We start from the raw sequence: 19,891 nt of genomic DNA, 5'->3' as shown, positions 1-19,891 counted from the left end.
GCAGCAGTGAGGGCAGGGTGGTTTGGGAACACCAGCAGGAGCATCAGATTGGCTCTGCTACTCTGACCTGGCTGCCACAGTGACAGCCCTCTGTACTGGCCACTCCTGTTATATTCCAGCTCACGCCTTGCAGTTTGGTAAGCGGGTTTCAAGATTTCCCCGAAGACTTATCTTGCTGCGCTCAAAGGTTGCAGATGATGGAAAAGAGCACTGTCTTAAGACCTGGAGATGTTGCCATTTAGCTAGACTACATAGTACTAGATGAACAAACAGCCTGGGCTGGTATTAGGCAAATTCTGATGTTCCTAAATGCAGGAACTCCTATATCTTCACATGCTTTGAGATACCGTCTCCAACTTTTTTTGGGGAAAAACACCATACGTGGGAAAATACTTAAGACACCGGACACCATCTGAGCATGTAAATTTGTCACCTCTTTTCCTTGTATGCCTTAGATATTTGACTTGTACACCATGGTCAGGAGATTCAGAGAAACCTGCACACCCTCTAGGGTACCACTCTGGTTGCTTTTCCATTCTGGAAGCAGACCCTTGCTTGTACTTCATAAATTGCCACTCCAAAATGTTCTCTGATCTTTGGAAGGCATTTGAGGTGTGCAAAGAAGCTTCCACCAGACACTGGGAGCGGGAGAGATCATTTTTGTGCATTGAACATTGACCTGGTGTTTTAGATGCCAGTTCTTATTTCACTTTGTATAATGTGCAGGAAATGTTACCATTAGGCCAGTCCACAGGGCTACAAATTATGTTTCTGATTATATATAGGTTATTAGGAAATATTAGCCACTGATTTCAGTGGAATTATTTAAGTACACACACACACACACACACACACACACACACACACACACACGAGAGAGAGCTTTATTGCAGTCCACAGACCCAAAATACACAGTACAAGAATAGTAAATATCAATAGTTGTTAATGTGTAAAATTGGCCTTTCTAGCCAACAGAGGAGCTTTAGCCTGTATGTACTGATTTCTGATTTTTACTGCCTCCATGAAGAATTTTACTATAGCCAGTGTAATAGTATCAAACCTATCCTCAAGGAGAACCTTGACATGAAATGAGTCAGCAATTTCAAGTTGTTTTGTTAGTATTGGATTGATTAGATGCTGTCTAACATGTTTATACAGACTACAATGGAATAAAATGTGTTCCATACATTCAACATCCTGGGAACATGGGCACAGCCTATCTTGGTATGGGACACCAGGCAATCTTCCCCTCAGCACTTCAGAAGGGAAAACATTTAATCTGTCTTACTTAAGTGATATGTGATCAGTAACAGAGCGAAAGATTCATTTCTCATATTTTTGCTTTTTCATGTACTTTGCTGGTAGGGTTCCCAACCTGGCTAGACTCTGGCTATAGGAAAATTATGTCCCCTGAGCATAAAGTGCAACATTCTTCCTAGAGATGGATAGTCTTACAATACTTTGTAAATTAAATGAAATGTTATCCAGCCTGTCATCATATGTTAAGTAGCTGAAGATTATTGTGACTAACAACACACACACTTCTGTACCATCAGTTTCATACAATGGCTCCCCTTGCAAGCATTAGTGCATATTTTTTGGGCTTCTGATAAAGAATTATGCAATCTCAGCACATGCTCTGCAAAACTGAGAAACAACAGGCTATACTGCATTTGCTGACGTATCAAAAGTATCTGAAAGATTATTTAGTTTGAAAAGAACACCCACATCCTAGTTTTGTTCTAATTATATTGTTGCATACACTGGAACGTATTATAAATGGGTCTTTATTTTACAAAGTTTGAGCGTATACAAAAATAAAAGGGAACCATGAACTCCCTAGGGAAGCTGTCCAAAAAGAGACAAGTGTTCTCTGCAGAGTCACTCTCCCTAACTTGGAATGCAAGTGCTGCTGAATCCACACAATGAATCCTTCTGCACTTGATGTCAGAGGCTATAATCCCTTACCAAGCATTGTTTAATTAGTTTATTATGCATAATAAATGTAAAATATTTTATTTTAGTTTACATAATTATATTAAAATGCATGCCATTTATCCGTAAGCCTGTAGGATATCCTTCACGTGTGACATATATTTTAGAAAGGTGCATTTATAAAATTAATGCAGTTTGCAGGTCTTGCTGTTCTAAGCTTCTCACCTATTTCTATAGGATTTTTTTGCTTCTGCTACCTTCACTCTGATAATTTACAAAGAAATACACACAAAACAAAAACAGCAACAATGAGCAGATGGCAACCTGCATAACGATGCTTCTGTAGAATTAGTAGCTCTTTAAAATAAAGGCATATTCGTGACTTAAAAATAAGTCAGTGTTATGCCTGTAGTAAGGTATTGTAATGACAGAATTTAATTCTGTAGTGAAAAATACACACTGAAGAGCTGACTACTTTCACTCAAGATAAATTCAATTCTATGGTGCCATGAGACATCATTCAAACCTTTTTTAAAAAAAGTTTTATCAACAGTTGTAAGAAAAATAAATATTGATCCCAACAAATTGCCCAGTTCATTGTCATACTTAACATGGCACAAACAGGAACAGATGACCAAGACTTTCTAATGGAATATTTAATTTTAAACAACTTCTGCCATAATTTCTTCTCCCTGCCCCCAACTTTGACAATGAACATTTTTGGTAGATTCAAAACAACACAGGAGCATACACATCAAGGTGAGATTAACAAGAGGACAGTGGGATTCACATTTCCATTCATGTAAGAAGTAACCATGAAAGTCTATAATGGACAAGCAGTGTTTCAATATCTCATCTGAAATATGGCAAACCCATAGCCATTCAGCCCTGTTTTCTAATTAAAAAAATGATATCCAATCCTGCCTATGAATCGTACTAAGTATTTTCTATGAATCCAGAGTGGGGAACAAACCTTTCACAAATAAACCAGAATCTGTGTTGCTAAAGTAACAGGCAGGTGCTTCCATTTAAAATACTTAATGGACAAAGAGTCTGTTCAATTCTTAAGGGGACCTTCCTCTTTAGTGTCATGGCTGCAACTCAACCAAGATTTTTTTCTCTCCCAAACTGCAGCTGATCTGAAAAGGCAAAGCAGATCAGGAGTCCCTCCACAGAGAATTTGAACAGACACTAGAACATCTGTGAAATAAATAGCATTAGCGCTTCAGTGTCTCACATCAAAAAGCTTCAGAACAGGGGTTCCATTACCCCCCAACACATTTTGAGAAATAAGTGCCCCCCTTATTTATCTTAATGCTGCCCTGATGATGATTTTATGCCAACATATTTATTTATGAATTTACATGAATTTATCAATTTACATTTCATTCTCACTAAGGAACCTATTACCTGTAGTCACACCAAGGACATCTGTAGGGTTTCTCTCCAGTATGAACACGTTTGTGCCGTGTCAGATGGGACTGGGTTGTGGAAGCAAAGTTACATTCATCACATTTGAACGGTTTCTCTCCTGCAAAACAGTGAAAGTTATTCATTTTTACAAGTAGAAAGGAGAAGGTTAAGCTTCTTAGTTATTAACCCACAATGCAACTGGATTAGTGGATACAAATTGCAGTTCTAAAAGAAATACTCAACATCTGAGTACAATTTTTTTATCACTTCCTTGCTATACATTATTTTCCCCAGAGCTACCAGTTATCTCCTCACACAACATATGTATCAATTGATTTGGCCCACTGCCTCTCGTCAGTGGCTAACCCATGTATTGAATTGTTTGTGTGTACTCAGTAATCATGTGGATCATCCCCCTTAATGCGGTTTGTCTCAGTGCTGATTAAATAGGTTTTTAGCAGCAATGATGCAAGCCACATGGTAGCAGTCAATTTTTGAAGCAAGCTGGAGCATACCAATACATCTCACATAGAGAAGCTATTATGAGGAGGTATCATCAAGTGGCCTCCATATGGCAGTCACTGTATGAGACCAGGACTGAAAAATGGATTGATAGTATCAGTTATTCCTACAAATGTGGTACTTTGATGTCCTCATCTGAGAAATATCTATGTGCATTCTTCACTTGTGAATCCCTCAGCATATTTTTCACAACTCAAGACAACATAATTTTGCTACATATGTTCAACAATTCATAAGACATAAATATGTGTGAATAACCTCACACAAATGAACAGAAAGGACCCTGTGATGGAAATAATGGCAATATGTCAATCAGGAGGAGCACTATCTTGGCTCAAAATAATTCACTTATTCCTCTGGATCCAGAACACTTCTACTAGCAGTGCACAACTTCAATGGCTGCATAAAATATGCTTCCCATTACACTAAAGCAGATATGCCAAGTATATGCATGTATTAAATAACTCAATTTGCACATTTACAAATAATTTGCACATAGCATAATATGATAATCTCTGTGGAAGACACTGGGTGGGTAGAAGTTAATAGCAGAAACAACATATGCAGCTTTCAAATTTCACTTTCCAAGTTCCGCTAAGGTATGTATTGGAGTGTGGAGGAACCAGTAACCAAAAGAGGCCAGTATGACACAGGAGGTGATATAAAGGCAACTATAATAAAAAGGTTAGTAAGCTGTATTGTTCAGACGTCCATGTGTGGGTATAAAGTGATGAGTGTTGGGTGCAGGAGAGCATAACACAAAAAACATTACAGTGGTGCCCCGCAAGACGAATGCCTCGCAAGACGAAAAACTCACTAGACGAAAGGGTTTTCCGTTTTTCGAGTCGTTCCGCAAGACGAATTTCCCTATGGGCTTGCTTCGCAAGACGAAACGTCTTGCGAGTTCTTGCAAGTTTGTTTCCTTTTTCTTAAAGCCGCTAAGCCGTTAATAGCCGCTAAGCCGTTAATAGCCGCTAAGCCGCTAATAGCCGTGCTTCGCAAGACGAAAAAACCGCAAGACGAAGAGACTCGCGGAACGGATTAATTTCGTCTTGCAAGGCACCACTGTAACTCAAATGTTTTTCAGGGAAAGGAAAGAATGCAAATTCCAAGTAAGAGATTATAAGGAAAGGATCAGAGCAGCTAATGAAGGAATAAGCCAAAATAATAATATCTATTTTGTTAGTCATTGATATACTACTGCTAATGGCAAGCTGCAGATGAGTGGTGTTGCCTTCATGTTTTACTGTGGCCAGAAAACAATTGGCTGAACTTTCTTGGAAACCGGATGCTAGACTAAATGGACCATTGGTCTGACCACTTCCACATCTCATGCATTCTCTGTAATCTTCCATTTTCTTTTTCTTTTAAAGTAACTTATGACAATTCATAGTTTTACTTTTTACTTTTAAATGCCGAACTCTAAGCAGATCTAATCTTAAAGGTCTATACAGGGGCAGATACATGTATTTTTTGTCATGGATGTCTCTTGCTTCACCTACTAGAGTACAGAATCATAGAACTGTAGAGTTGGAAGGAACGCTGAGGGTTATCTAGTTCAATTCCCTGCAATGCAGGGATCTCAACTAAAGCATCCATGACAGATGGCCATCCAACTTCTACTTAAAAACCTCCAAGGAAGGAGAGTCTGCCATGTCTCATGGTAGTCTGTTCCACTGTCGAACAGCTCTTGCTATCAGAAAGTTCTTCCTGATGTTTAGTCCGAATATTATTTCTTGTAACTTGAAGTCATTGGTTCAGATCCTACCCTCCAGAGCAGGAGAAAACAAGCTTGCTCTGTCTTCAAAGATGGCTCTCATATCTTCTCTTGGTCCCCACTTTTCCAGGCTTAACATACTAAACTCCTTCAACTGTTCCTCATATGGCTTGGTTTCCAGACCCTAGATAATCTTGGTTTCCCTCCTCCAGCTTGTCAAAATATCCTTCTTAAACTGTAGCACCCAGAACTGGACACAATACTCCAGGTGTGGTCTGACCAAGGCAGAATAGAGCAGTATTATGGCTTCCCTTGATCTGGACACTGTACTTCTGTTGATGCAGCCTAGAATAGCATTAGCTTATTTTGCTGCTGCATCACACTGTTGATTCATGCTCAGTAGTGGACAGATACAAATTGATAGGGATACTCTAGATAGAAGCATGGGCAAGAGAGAGAGAGAGAGAGAGAGAGAGAGAGAGAGAGATAGAGAGAGAGAGAGAGATTACAGGGTACTACATTGGACCTAAATTTGGGCAAAACTCACTATGTATTTCTGAACATTTCTGCGTGCTATATATAAACAATGAGTTGTTCCACAGAGTCAGCTCTCACTTATACAAGTCCTCCCAATATTTATAAATGGAAAAAGCTCTCCATGAACTAAAGTGTAGTGGCCATAACATACAGCACAAATTTCTAGCAGTTGAATAAAGTAAATCAACCTACAAGAGTTCCAATATGAAATTGTGGGAACTGGAAAGGAACATAGGCATATAGGAAGCTGCCTTAGACAGTGTATTAGTCAGTACATGGGTCCATCTAGTTCAGTATTGCCTGCACTGACGTGGCAGCACTTCTTGAGGGTTTCAGGCAGCACTCTTTCCCAGATCTACCTGGAGATGGGAGGGATTGAACCAGGGGCCTTCTTCATGCAAAGTGATTGTTCTAGCACTGAACTATGGCCCTTCCCTAGATAATATCATACCATGATATATCACGCGTGTGCCCATGGTTAGAACAAGAGAAGTCAAGATGGAAGAGAGGATATAAAGAGATATAAAGGGTAGAGAATGAAACAATAACAGAATAAAAGTTCTTTTGAAATCTTTGCAACTTTCCCTTTTCTTTTGTGTCTTTTTTCCTAATAATGTCAGCTTATTATGTTGCTGCTACAACATTCTGCTCTATTCTTATATGTTTAAATTCTACTATTTGCTATTTTTATTGTACTGTGTATTTTCATGTTTTAGAATCGTTTTTATTGTGCTAGCCTGCATTTTTATAGAGCACTTAGTGCATTTACCAAAGTAGAAAAAAGCAGACATTTTAAAACTCCCACCACTCATTTGTAAACTCCTACCACTGCATAAGAATTGGAAGGCAGTTCTGAGAGCTGACCACATTTTCACATAATTTGACATAAAACTATCATTCCAAAAGTTTCTAAGGGATTCTTAAATCATAGAATAGCAACTTCACTTTTTGCTGGAGAAGATTTTTTTAAAAGGCTGTATTTAGTAGGGGAGGGGAACTAAATACATACCATACAAATGAAATATAACATTGGTACTGAAATGGTGAGTTTGGACCAGCTGCTGGGCCACAACCTGTTCGAAAGTCAAATGGCAAAACTACCACTATGCAAATATATTGTTTAAAAAGGAAAAAAATTGCCCCCCCTGAGTTAAAGTCAGTCCTAGGTCTGAAAAGGTTAAAGACTACAGCTGTAGAGCATTTAACTGGATCAGAATGCCACACAGACACACGTTGTCTCTTCGTTGGCCAGACAGAACAAATTATTCCAGTCCTTTATGACAACCTGGGGCTCTTGATATCAGGAGGGCCATTAGGTTCTCTGTCCCTGCTTTATGATTTACACTGGATACCCAATTGTCCCAACTGCAATTCTAACATTTAAAAGTATAAATGATAACCTGGTTACACGTAGGACATTCTGCTCCCATATCTCCCCTTCACACATACGATGCCCTGATCAAGTTACTCCTGTTATCAGAAGTTCGGGAGGTAAGTTCTAGCACTATGAAATGCCTAACCTAAGAAAGTGTGAATGGCTTCATGTTAGCTTACTCTTCACTGAGCAGCAACACTTAAGTTGTTCCAGAAAGGCTTTGGAGAAGATTTTGCTGTTTTACCTTTGGGTTTTGTTGTTTTCCTGGGTTTTAATCCTGTCAGTTGCTTTGCAGACAACAGACTTCTAACCACTTTATAATTTTGCTGCTAATTCTATGTTATGCTACTGGCATTTTTATTTCTAAGCTATGCTTGAATTCTTAAAAAGGTAAAGGTAAAGGTACCCCTGCCCATACGGGCCAGTCTTGACAGACTCTAGGGTTGTGCGCCCATCTCACTCAAGAGGCCGAGGGCCAGCGCTGTCCGCAGACACTTCCGGGTCACGTGGCCAGCGTGACATCGCTGCTCTGGCGAGCCAGAGCCGCACTCAGCGCCTAGGGCTTGCCGATCGAAAGGTCGGCGGTTCGAATCCCCGCGGCGGGGTGCGCTCCCGTCTTTCGGTCCCAGCGCCTGCCAACCTAGCAGTTTGAAAGCACCCCCAGGTGCAAGTAGATAAATAGGGACTGCTTACTAGCGGGAAGGTAAACGGCGTTTCTGTGTGCGGCTTGAATTCTTACTCTTAAGTAAAGCAGATTTTTTCTTTAAAATAAATATAAATAAATAAATAAATAAATAAATGTATTTTATCAGTAGTCTTTGTTTCTCACTATAAGTAATGACTAACAACCTAAATCCATAGTGCCATGGGATGCACAGAGCTGCCACTTAAGTTAGCACTCCCGTTTTCCTTAATGGAAGGGACAATTCTAAAGAGATGCACATGAAGGGCAGCCCTTCTACTGTAGTAAAGAAGGCAAGTTTTTAATGCACAGGCGCTACATGAACAAAGAGCCATTCAGTTGTGGTGCTAGCATTATTATTACTATTTTCAGCAGGATGGTAAAGATCAAGTTTAACATACTTTAGAGAGAATGGTCAGTAACAACAACAAAAAAGTTGGTTATTGTGCTTCCAGTAATGATTTATCCTTGAAAATCTCATGTAATTACATCCTGAACATTCCTACTAGTACTAGCTTTCTTGGAAGTTAATAGCAATCCTCTTCAAACATCACATTCTCTCTTAATAAGCATTTAATGAAAAGGCACAAGGCATACTGGGTTAGTTATACTTTATACAGAGTATTTTTCTTTTTGGCGCTGGGTTGGGGGAAGGTGAAGGAAAGAGGCTACATTATACATTAAATTCAGTGCCGAGTAATGTAACTGCACATTAAAAGTCAAAGTGCAGTTCACATGAGAAATAGAAACGCAAAGTGAGCCACTCATCTGGATAAAAACACATATATTATTAAATTTTCTCTCTTTATTACGTTGACCTATAAATGCCTAGATGTGCAAAACTGAAATGAGCAAATGGAACTGATCATACAAACAGGATCTGTGTGGGTCATATAAGCCACTGTCTTCAAAAATTCATGAGACTATTTGAACAAAGGCAAGAAACTGCTTAGGCACTCCACTCCTGTAGACTCATTGTAGCTGCCTCAGGACTGCCACATAGATGAAGCCTGTCTTTTCATATTCATCAGGTGCTGCACACTTCCACGAAGGTCATATATACTCTCATAAGATTTTCCACCTCTGTTAGTCACATAGGTTGATCACCCTCCTCTTTCACACACACACATTTTTTTCCTCCTAAGTACAAAGGCATAACTCCATAGCTTTGATATTTACTCTACACTGCAACCCAAGTTGGAAAGGAAAGAATGAAATAAAAGAGTGAGAACAAAATATAACATTTCCCAAAGATTGCAAGGGTGTTTGTGATGTTGTGAATGGCGGGGGCAAGCCTATGGAAATACATAAACACATAAGAAACAAACCTAGGTAACAGTGAACTATAGTACATAAGGATGGATCTGGACTGCTAGTTGCATTTAGTTCTCATAGATATCAATGAGAATTAGTTCATTACTAACTTATCCTATTGGATTCAGTGGGTACCAGGCGCAACCAACAATCTGAATTCAACCCCTAGTCCTGAGCCCTTAACGATGCCTTCACTGCCTGTCATTAGTGTTAACCTTGGCTAATGTTGGTGCCAATTAAACTCTGCACCATTGTTAAGGTCAGTAGTGAGAGAGCTGTAAAATCCTAGAGACAGGATGGGCTGGGAAAAAGGATGCATTATGCTATAGCCCAAATACAGGGGAATAGGGAAACATTTACACTGGTCATGGAAAGGCATTTGGAACAATGAGCCATACTGACTGTTCAATAAACCCCTGATGCTTTCTTATTACAAAGGAACATGAAAAACTTCAAATGATAAGATTATTTAATGTTTTATTTCAATGGATCATGGACATGTGACAATGTACTGGTTAGCTACATCGTAATATTCCAAAAGTGTTCTCCTAACCTCTCCTTGATTTGTGTTCTGCTCTTAAAACAACTAAACATGCATTGTGTGCAATGAACGGCACACCAAAATAATGTGAATGAAATACAAAATGTGGATTTATTTTCTAATAATATGGACCTGAGTCACAATGACAGGGAGCTGGCCTAAAATCAGTAGGCATTACTTGTTAACCATGTTCGCTTCAAACTAGTGGAATTTAAATCATTATTTATATATAAAAAAGTATGATTCCATGGGATCTATGTATATGATTTTCTGTACTGACATATATGAATCAAGAATTGTGGATAATGCTTTCCTCTGAAACAATGAAAAACACAAATGATAAAAAATTACCAACTGACACATAAAATTCATGTCCAATATGTGCAAATGAAACAGCTTTCATTAGTGCAAATATGAGAGATCTGTTCTATGTATGGATGCCCCAGCAGAAGTTAATCCCTCAGAGTAAAATATCCAACAGCAGCTGCAACAGGTTTGTCAGTTGGAATTTCCAGGCCTGATGTGAGGCATTTCAGTGGCTCAACTCCTAGAGATGCATCTTACACAGATGCACTTTCCACAACTCAACTTACTGCATGTAGAATTTCCAACAGCCTGAATAAATCCCTAACTAGAACCTGGACCCACTCAATGATGTCTCTAGTGAGGCATGCAATTCCTTCTTTCATCACAATGGCCTTTTAGATTGGAGGCTCAATAGCTTTTTTGGGTTGGGGGGAATCCATGAGCAAATTGGAGTGTGTGGGAAAACAGTTCTATGTAGCTCAGCAGAGGAAAAACAGCACTTCTGGAGATCAAACGGGAAGGGGGGGTGGAATCTCAAATCTTCTGACATTCAAGCTCACTCTTCTAAATAGTTACGTCTGGCTCACAGTGTGGAAGGAAAGAATAAAAAGCAAAATAGTCAGAGGGATATGTAGTAAAGAGTCCTCAAGACCTGAAGTCAATCCTCCCCCCATTGTCAAGCATCTGTCAGACAAGAAAAGCACTCTGGTGGATATCAATTCACTGGATGCCTGGAAGCTGAAGAGAGTGGGGAGGCTTATTAAGCTGGCCAAGATTCCTAAACTGCATGTGAGGATTGGCTCTCTTGCCCTTGAATCAAGGGTCTGTGACAGGTGATAAAAGTAAATCTTGGATCAGGAGATGTTTTGTGTCAACCCCCTAGACAGTTTGTATTGCAGCAGGGAATTATTTAAGCCATTTAGACCACTTTGATACCTATCCCCTTCAAACCTGCCTATAATTTGCTTGGGCACTCTGTGTGCAAGGAAAGCCATGTCAAAAGGAGGATACGGAAGAGGAAAACAGGATGTAAGAGAGAGAGAGAAAGAGAGAGAGAGAGAGAGAGAGAGAGGAAAGGGAAAAAAAGAAAGGGATGAGCAAGGCTTGGCACTGTTATAAAGCAGTTAGCCCAGACAAAAATCTCATGGCATCAGCCGAAGTACATTGAACCAAGTGGAAGGTGTATTGTGCAGCTCCCTGTGAAGAAAATAGTAGACATAGGTAATTTTTCTGGGAAAGAATCATCTCTGATTGTTTGTGCCACAGAGGCGGATAAATGCCAAAAAGATAGATCCCTCTGTCTCTGAGATACTGTCCTATATAGTATAAAGTTAATAGCAAAGTAATAACGAGCCTCCAGTCCTGACATAAAACATAAACTTAGACCTGCTCGATGCAGGCTTCATGATCTATAACCTGTAAATGCCTGCATTCAGAGCAGGGGGAACTCCACTAGGGTGGCATAAGCAGGCAAGTGCCAACCTGAAACATTAATTAGAACTTGCTGTCTAAAACCAGCTATTTTAATGGAGAGCGATGGAAGATTTACACACTTAAGTAAAAGCGACAGTATTTTCACAAACCATATATCGTAAGTAAATGAGCCAGAACAAGAGAGTAGGGCATGGATCAGAGAGAAATGAGTTCAGGTCTATCTTTCCTATGGACTCATTGTGTGGCTGTTGGTTAGTCAATAGTTCTCAGTTTTGGGTCAACTGTAAAATGGGAACAATATTGAACCTTCTTACAACTGTTTATGTAAAATGTTATCCAAATGGCATCAACAGTTAATAGCAGTAGTACTAGTAGCAGTAGTAGTAAATGAGAGCAATAGGAGACATTACATGAGTAATTTTGTTACGAGAACTGGCCATCAAAACTTAAACCCAATAAGGTATTTTCCAATGTTTATAACTGTCATTCTGAATAATCTGTTCTTTAATACCATGACGAGAATAAATTTACATTAGGTTATTGGATTAAAAAGGTCATGCAACTTCATCGTGCTGCATTGAGGCAACAATCAATGAATTGATGCAATTAATTCTTGTCCAGTTTGCCCAGTGCACCAACTAGTGGAATGTTCACCCACTTGGCAGCAGGTTTTTACAGAGTATACATACATTCATTATATATGACTGGTTTATGTAGGGTACATGCAGTTTTCTATATTTCTATATGGAAGCCATTATTTGTGCAGGAAATTAATCTTGTATGAAAAATTCTCAGGTGGTGAAGGAAATTAGAACTTCTGGAATCTTAGGGCACTCTTTCTCCTGTTTCAAGTATTACAAACATTTAAATTAGTGGTGACCAACCTTTAGCCCTTCAAATGTAGCTGAACTACAACTCCCATAAACCCTAACTTTTGGCTATGCTGGCTGAGGCTGATGGGTGTTGAAGTCCAGTAACATCTGGAGGCCACAGGCTTCTGATTTTAGAAGTTTCCATCATGCTGTCTAAAATAAAGGAAAACTGGGGATATGATATATTTTTTTAACAATGAAACCTCCTTGCAGTTGTTGAAAATCATTGAAAAGGTCTTGGGGCTACATGATTGGAGCCTCAGAAACAAGAAGGTAAATGTAAAGCACACTTCATTTATTATGCTTTCAAATTTCATGATTTCTATATCTCATGGTTTGAAAGGGCTTACCCATAATTTGAACAACTGAGGTTAATAATACAAGGGCTTTTTGTCACCCCAGCTAACTGAAAAACTTTATCACATTTCACAGCCTGCCAAGAAACTGACCTTTCTCTGCCAGTACATACATTTTTAAACATTTCATAGCTGAGGCCCAAGCAGAAGCAGTTATCTCGGTCAGCCAATGATCATCTTGAAAACCTCCTAAGAGCTGCCACTTCTAATTTAGCAATGGAGATTGCACAAACAGTATCACAACCAAAGTTCATGCAACTTTTATTCAAATTATGCTGATTATGTATTGACAAGCTATGCAAATTAGCCACGGTGCTCCAATTCTTACATTCCAGGTCCCTATCATATACAGAACTATGTAGAAACATGCATTCGATATAGAAAAAACAGCTGAGTCATGGAGTATTTGTGTGTAAGGAAAATTGGGTAGTGGGGTTAAGATTATAAACTGTATTTTAATCAGTATCTTAGATGCAGACAAGATTGGGCTGCAAGGAGGCAGGGTTAATCATGAGGTTAAAAGCCCCCTCCCTCTATATTATATGGGGTGTTTCATGAGGAAGAAAAGGGAAAAAATACTTCCTCCCCACAACCACAGAACTATGTAATTACCCCTTTCCACTATATAGCTAAAAAAATACCAGCAGGCCACTAGGTGATTGGGAAAAAGGGAAGGCAAAAACATGCCCTTTCCCCTTCCCCCCTTCCCTATTCACTTCTCTGCCCCAATCTTCAAGAGGCCAGAATTGAACTACAAAATTCCTGTTCCAGGCTGCCAGGGGCCCAGGAGCACTTCTCTTAGGTGGTAGGAACATACTGCAACATTGTGTTGCAGGCCCCACATAAAGTATGCATTGTTCTTCCTGCACAAAATTTAGTGTAAGAAACTGTAATAAGAACAAGCTTTTAACCCCAACATGTACCTGAGGAAAAAAGAACAGAAGAGCGAGACCACTACTATAATAGCCAGAACTCCAGGGAGACTGAGGGAAAGAACTTAGTATATTCCCCCCTTTGCCGTTTCCAACATCTCCATGGGATAAAGAATAAGCTGGAACTTGGTTAGATAACTTAATGAGAAGACCCCATCCCCAATATTCTAAATTATATTTAAACGAGGCTGCTTTGGCCACCACAGGCTGTTGCCCCCCCTCTGTTTCAAATAAACATGTACCTTAATAAAATTTGAAAGGATCCTCACAATTGGCATGGCACTTAGGTACTTTGTAGCAACGTACCTCTCCCTGGAACAACTTTTAGAATTCCTCTCATTCCAAATGTTCAATTGCCCTACTGAACACCTCTGTGTCTGTTTCAAGTATTTCTTTAGCAGGTGATCATTTATGATGATGGTGGTTTTTATACCATGTGTCAGAACAGAAAGCATGTCTCAGTTCTTATCTTTTGGATACTTAAAGCAACCCTATGAAAGAGGGTGACTTGCTTACACGTAGCATAAGAAGCTATGTGTCTGGACAAATATCTGAATCTTACTCACCTTTCACACATTCAAATGCAACCCTCTGTCTCTGCTTACACTGACGCTACATTATATAATGTAACAGAATACTGCGATGGACTCTTAATAAGTTGTAGGTACAACTTGTAAGAGCTACAGTAGCCCTTCAACCAGGGCAGCATGAGAGTGGTTGGTATGTAGGGCTCTAGAAGATTAAACATGAATAGTACCCTTTCTGCTTTGTCAGGATTAGCCTTTTGCTCAGGAGTCACTAAGCTCCATGTACTCATTCTGCAAAGTAAATCTGATGTGTACAAGTGGAACTGAGCATTGCACTTAACAGGACACTGGGATCTTCGGTGTCAACAAACAGATACCCACAATGCTTTCATATTAACCTGATATGATATATCAGATATTCTCCAATACATTGTGAGATAATATTGTAAGGTGATTATCATAACAGATTTAAAACTAACATGCGAGTTTAATACATCTAGTTTAATGCATATAGCACTGTCCTTATTTAATTTCTACACAGAATTTCCCTCTGTAAATTGCAACTGCAGTTTCCGAGACTGCATGTCTGCAAGTCCACAACAGGCTTTGACCATATGTGTTTGCGGCATATGCTTCAGAACATTCAATTCCTCAGGATAATCTTCAACTCTCCAAATATGTTGGTTGACTAATCTCAGATCCTAGCTGCATATAGTTCCAGAGAAAGGATATAACTGGGCATTAATTAAAATGCATTAAAAATGTTGGTTAATAACAGCCAGCATCCTGAATCGAGAATGGGTCATACCCTTAAAGAAAAACAGCTGCATTTAACATCTATGAACAACCACAGTCTTTTTGAGGAAAACATTATAGACTAATCATACAAATTGTACTACTGAGAATGAACCATTTAATCTGCATATATTCCCACTTTCATTTTCAAAAATCTAACATAGGCTAGAATCCTATGTAAACTTGGGAGTAATTCTAATTGAACTCAGTGGAGCTTACTTCTGAGAAGACATGGACAGACCTTCACAGTTAATTTTACCAACATTAATAATTAGTTTGGAGCATGAAATGTTTGGGGAGTGGAAACCTATATCCAAAGTGTCATGCATCAACAGTAAACAGAAAATGACAACGTTACAAAAAAATTTGGCCATATTTCAGTTGCTGGGGGGGGGGGGGAGGGGACAAAATCTTGCTCCTTTAATTTTCACATAGGAATTCTTAAGCATATTCTTATACAACCTCCATGCAGTCTGCAGTCTAGCTGGGCCTCTAAAATAAACCTTACGTACTTAATTTTCAAAGAGACACCTGCTATTCAAAATTATCCTTTTAAAAAGAAAAAAAGCATTAGGTTCATAAATAAAAGCATTTGACATAGACCTTAGGCATACCAATTTGTAAAGGCAAACAAATAAGCAAGCAAGCAATCAGCAAACAGTTATACTCTCTGGACTGCTATGTGCTATATGATTCCCTTTATTCCCCAGCCTGGATGACAGTCCTTTGCCGCAGAGAAAATACAAAAGGGTAGAAGACAGCTTAACTGACCTGTGTGCTGCCTCCGATGCTTGGTGAGGGCATGACGTGTCCCGCCAGCAAAGCCACAAAGGTCACATAGGAAAGACTTCTCGCCTGTTGCAACAATAAACAGATGAGGGACTGCGGAGGTCACAGATCATTAAAACATATCTATCAAGGCTTTCAGGGTTACTAATTCCTCCAATCAAATGTTTCCATGTAAATATGTCAAATGGGAATGAAATTACCACTGCGGTTTATTGACTGTGATAAAATCTGAAAAGCACCACTGAACATAATTACATACTTGTCAGACCCATAAAAATTAGCTTTATTATCAATGGAATGGTTTTGTACAACTTCATTTCTGTTAGATGTCTTCCAGATGGGGCTGCTTTATGCACTTGAACAGTTTTTATGCATATCCTGATTTTTTACAATTCCCATACATCTGGCCTTTCTGTGCTGAGGAAAGACTGCCTAGAAAAGTTAATATACAGTATATATATGGTTCTGCTTAAATAAAAATATATTGGATTTACCCACAAAATAAAGATGTTGAGCAAATTTTAACTGACTTGATCACAGTGCTCCTCAAGAATCTCCCAGTAAATTATGGAAATTAAATTATTTTCCAGAAAAGAAAATAGGCAACAATTTTAAAAGCTCTGTTATTCTGTACCAATAGGAGCTCAATGCTGTTTATGTATCTAAAACTTTCATAATGAAGAAAAACAAGTCTGGGAATTACTTCAGAAATTGAAGTAGTACTTGCATTGTTCATATTTAACGACATGTCTTTATTCTAAGCCTCTGAACCCATTAAAATATAGATTTGGCAGGGTTGGTAATTGTTAAAAGTGTATAAATGTACACTTATAAAGTATTTTTATTCCAGATAAAAATTTGCCTTCTGCAGTTTATAAATGCAGTATATCATTTCACAATAGCATTTTTAGTCAGTAAAGCCCAGGCATGTGAAGCAGATTCATCCCACAAGACCAACCAAGAAGGGTATTACAGAATAATAATACTAACCTTAGAGAGAGCCAGAGAAATCATAACACAGCTTTAACACACAAATGAGTCATTTGGCTCATTTGGAGAAAAAACTGTACCCTCCCACCCTGGTACCAATGGAAGGGAATTAAAGAATCTGGGAAACTATTTCAAATAAATGGCAACATCCCTTTTATACTTCCAGCTCACAAGGAAGTGGAATTACAATATATGTAACTCCATATAAGTTTAGAGGCCTGTTTTCCCGTCACTATTAGTTTTACATTTGTCTTCCTGTTCCTTATGAGTGTCTGCCTTCTGTGAAACAGCTTTAATTTTCTGACTCCCTACCAGCAATCTTCATTAGTCGATGTAAACCTTGAAGAGGTATGGAATAACGCAGCCAGGATTAGACTTAGACACCCTGGCAGCTAAGAAATAGTATTATGCTGCCACCACAACATTAACCTTCCTGTCCCCAGGCCTGGCAAACGCTACCCTCTCACTCTACCTAGCTCTAATCATTGAATTACTGGCAACAGCCTGCCTTGGGAGACACTGGGAGAATGTGTATTTGGGGGTGAAGTTAAAGTGTTGCAGAGTTACAGTGCCTGCTGTGGCTGTAGACACTAATAAGGAGGAGGCATGCTTTGTTGCAGCTGGGAGAGATGAAGGTATCTGGTTGTGCTGATGCAGGTGTACCATCAGTTGGGCAAAACTGACACATATCACATAGATCAGGGCGGCAGAAACTTTGACCTTCCATATGTTATTAGATTCCAGTTCCCACCAGCCTGAGTCAGCATGGCCAATGGTTAGGAATAATTAGTGCTTTCGTCCAGTAACATCTGTAGATTCTAAAGTTCCCCAGCCCCGTCTAACTAGCCTAAACTGTTGTTATACTAAAAAACAAACAAAAGATTGACAATGCAGTGAACTTGAAGAGGCAAGCTATACATCTATGTGAAACTATCTGGCAATGGAAAGGTTCCAAACAGTTCAAATGAATATTCGGTAACATATACCCCCACATTATATGATTTGTCTGAGAAAAGGACACCTTATAAGTGATTTTGTATGGCTCAGTAAAACTTGTGTGTTATGGAGCAACATAACAACACAGTCATTAGCAATAGAAAAATAAGTATTCTTGCCATAAATCTAGAAGCAACCCATAGCAACCAGGTATTTAGGGCAATTTTCCTTGTCAATACACACTGGCCTTAATCCAAACACTCTTGTGCCATATCACATTCAGGGAGATGCTATCAGCTATCATGTACTGTATGGCATTTTACCTTTCAGGGGAGACCTGAATGTCATTAAAGCCTGCAGGTTTTTATGCTTATGAAGGACACAAACAGCACTTTATATCATGCTGTCAAATACATATGAACTACTTGGTACCAACTATGCAAAAACACTACATGCTTACTATGTAAAATTGACTTATTATAGTACCCACTGAATTCTTTAAAGGTAAAGGTACCCCTGCGCGTACGGGCCAGTCTTGACAGACTCTAGGGTTGTGCGCCCATCTCACTCAAGAGGCCGGGGGCCAGCGCTGTCCAGAGACACTTCCGGGTCACGTGGCCAGCGTGACATTGCTGCTCTGGCGAGCCAGAGCCACACACGGAAACACCGTTTACCTTCCCGCTAGTAAGCGGTCCCTATTTATCTACTTGCACCCGGGAGTGCTTTCGAACTGCTAGGTTGGCAGGTGCTGGGACCGAACAACGGGAGCGCACCCCGCCGCGGGGATTCGAACTGCCGACCTTTCGATCGGCAAGCCCTAGGCACTGAGGCTTTTACCCACAGCGCCACCCGCGTCCCACTGAATTCTTTATATACCACCAAATCCTGTATTCCCACAGTAGTCAGTGGGAATTATCTTTATTGAATAATGGAGGATGACTTTTCAAAACTACATAAATCTGGTAAAACATATTGCCTTTATTTAGGACTGTCTTCTAGGCATACAAGAACAGAAGTAACTTTGGGGATGGGACATATTTTATTGTTGCAGTGAGTTTATCACATCCTATATCCTTCACACTTCAGTTTTCCATGTATTAGGCTTTTGTTTTGTTTGAGTGCAGACATGTAGATTGGCTGAACAATTATTAGGTGCAATCCCGCACATAGTTAGGTATGCTGGAAGACATGTAACTGTGAACATGATTTCGGTATTTCAGTCTTACATTAAACAATTTTACAATTCATTCTTCATCCAGAAGTTACAACCTTTAAACTTTGAGAAGGATCTAAGGGGCAATATATCACTTCAGGTACAGAGGGCTGATCTAACATGCCATGTTTATATGATAACAGGAATGTAATAGAAAATGGGTCTTTTCTTAACAACTTGAATTAGTTTCAAGTGTGCCATTTTGCATTCAAATGTAGAAAGACACGGAAACCAATCCTTTATTTTCTATTAGAAAACAGCCACTGTCCCCTATCTCTCATTATGGTGCAGACTACAAGACCTAACAACAAAAATCCATATTATTGATCTAACCAAGTCTCCACAATTATTCTTTAGAAGGAAACGCCGACGATAAATTACATCTGCACTGGCTTTTCATCTGCTGTTCGATATAAGTGATCTCTCAGGGCAGGCTGGAGACCTTAAATCGTCAACACCCTTGTCAAAGAAGCTAAGGAGGCCTGGGTTTCCTACAAACTGCCTTGGAAGAACTTTTAACCTATAATTTCTAGCAACAACTCATTTCATTTTCGCAAAACTGGGGGGAGGATCTTTTCAGGAATATATTTTTTTTAATTTAATGGAACACTGTTTCATCTTTCTAAGAAATGCCTACAGAATTTTGATTTCCAGATTGTTTTTTTTTTTACATTTTTACAAGAACATCTATTTTTTGAACAAGAC

General features: G+C 39.2%; 1 protein-coding gene across 1 annotated transcript in view; it reads right to left on the bottom strand.

Annotated features, from left to right (window-relative positions):
* ZNF407 (zinc finger protein 407) overlaps positions 1–19,891 on the bottom strand; it is a 335,641-nt gene that overhangs the window by 122,434 nt on the left and 193,316 nt on the right. The window contains exons 6-7 of the mRNA XM_028737478.2: positions 16,030–16,113; positions 3,346–3,466 (exon numbers count right to left, since the gene is read on the bottom strand). Of these exons, the coding sequence (XP_028593311.2) occupies positions 3,346–3,466; positions 16,030–16,113 (205 nt within the window). The remainder of the gene's footprint in view (positions 1–3,345; positions 3,467–16,029; positions 16,114–19,891) is intronic.

The sequence above is a fragment of the Podarcis muralis genome, chromosome 8 (genome assembly GCF_964188315.1).
Source record: "Podarcis muralis chromosome 8, rPodMur119.hap1.1, whole genome shotgun sequence".
Lineage (NCBI taxonomy): Eukaryota > Metazoa > Chordata > Lepidosauria > Squamata > Lacertidae > Podarcis > Podarcis muralis.
The sequence above is the reverse complement of the archived record's forward strand: the minus strand, read 5'-3'. Positions and strand labels throughout refer to the sequence as shown.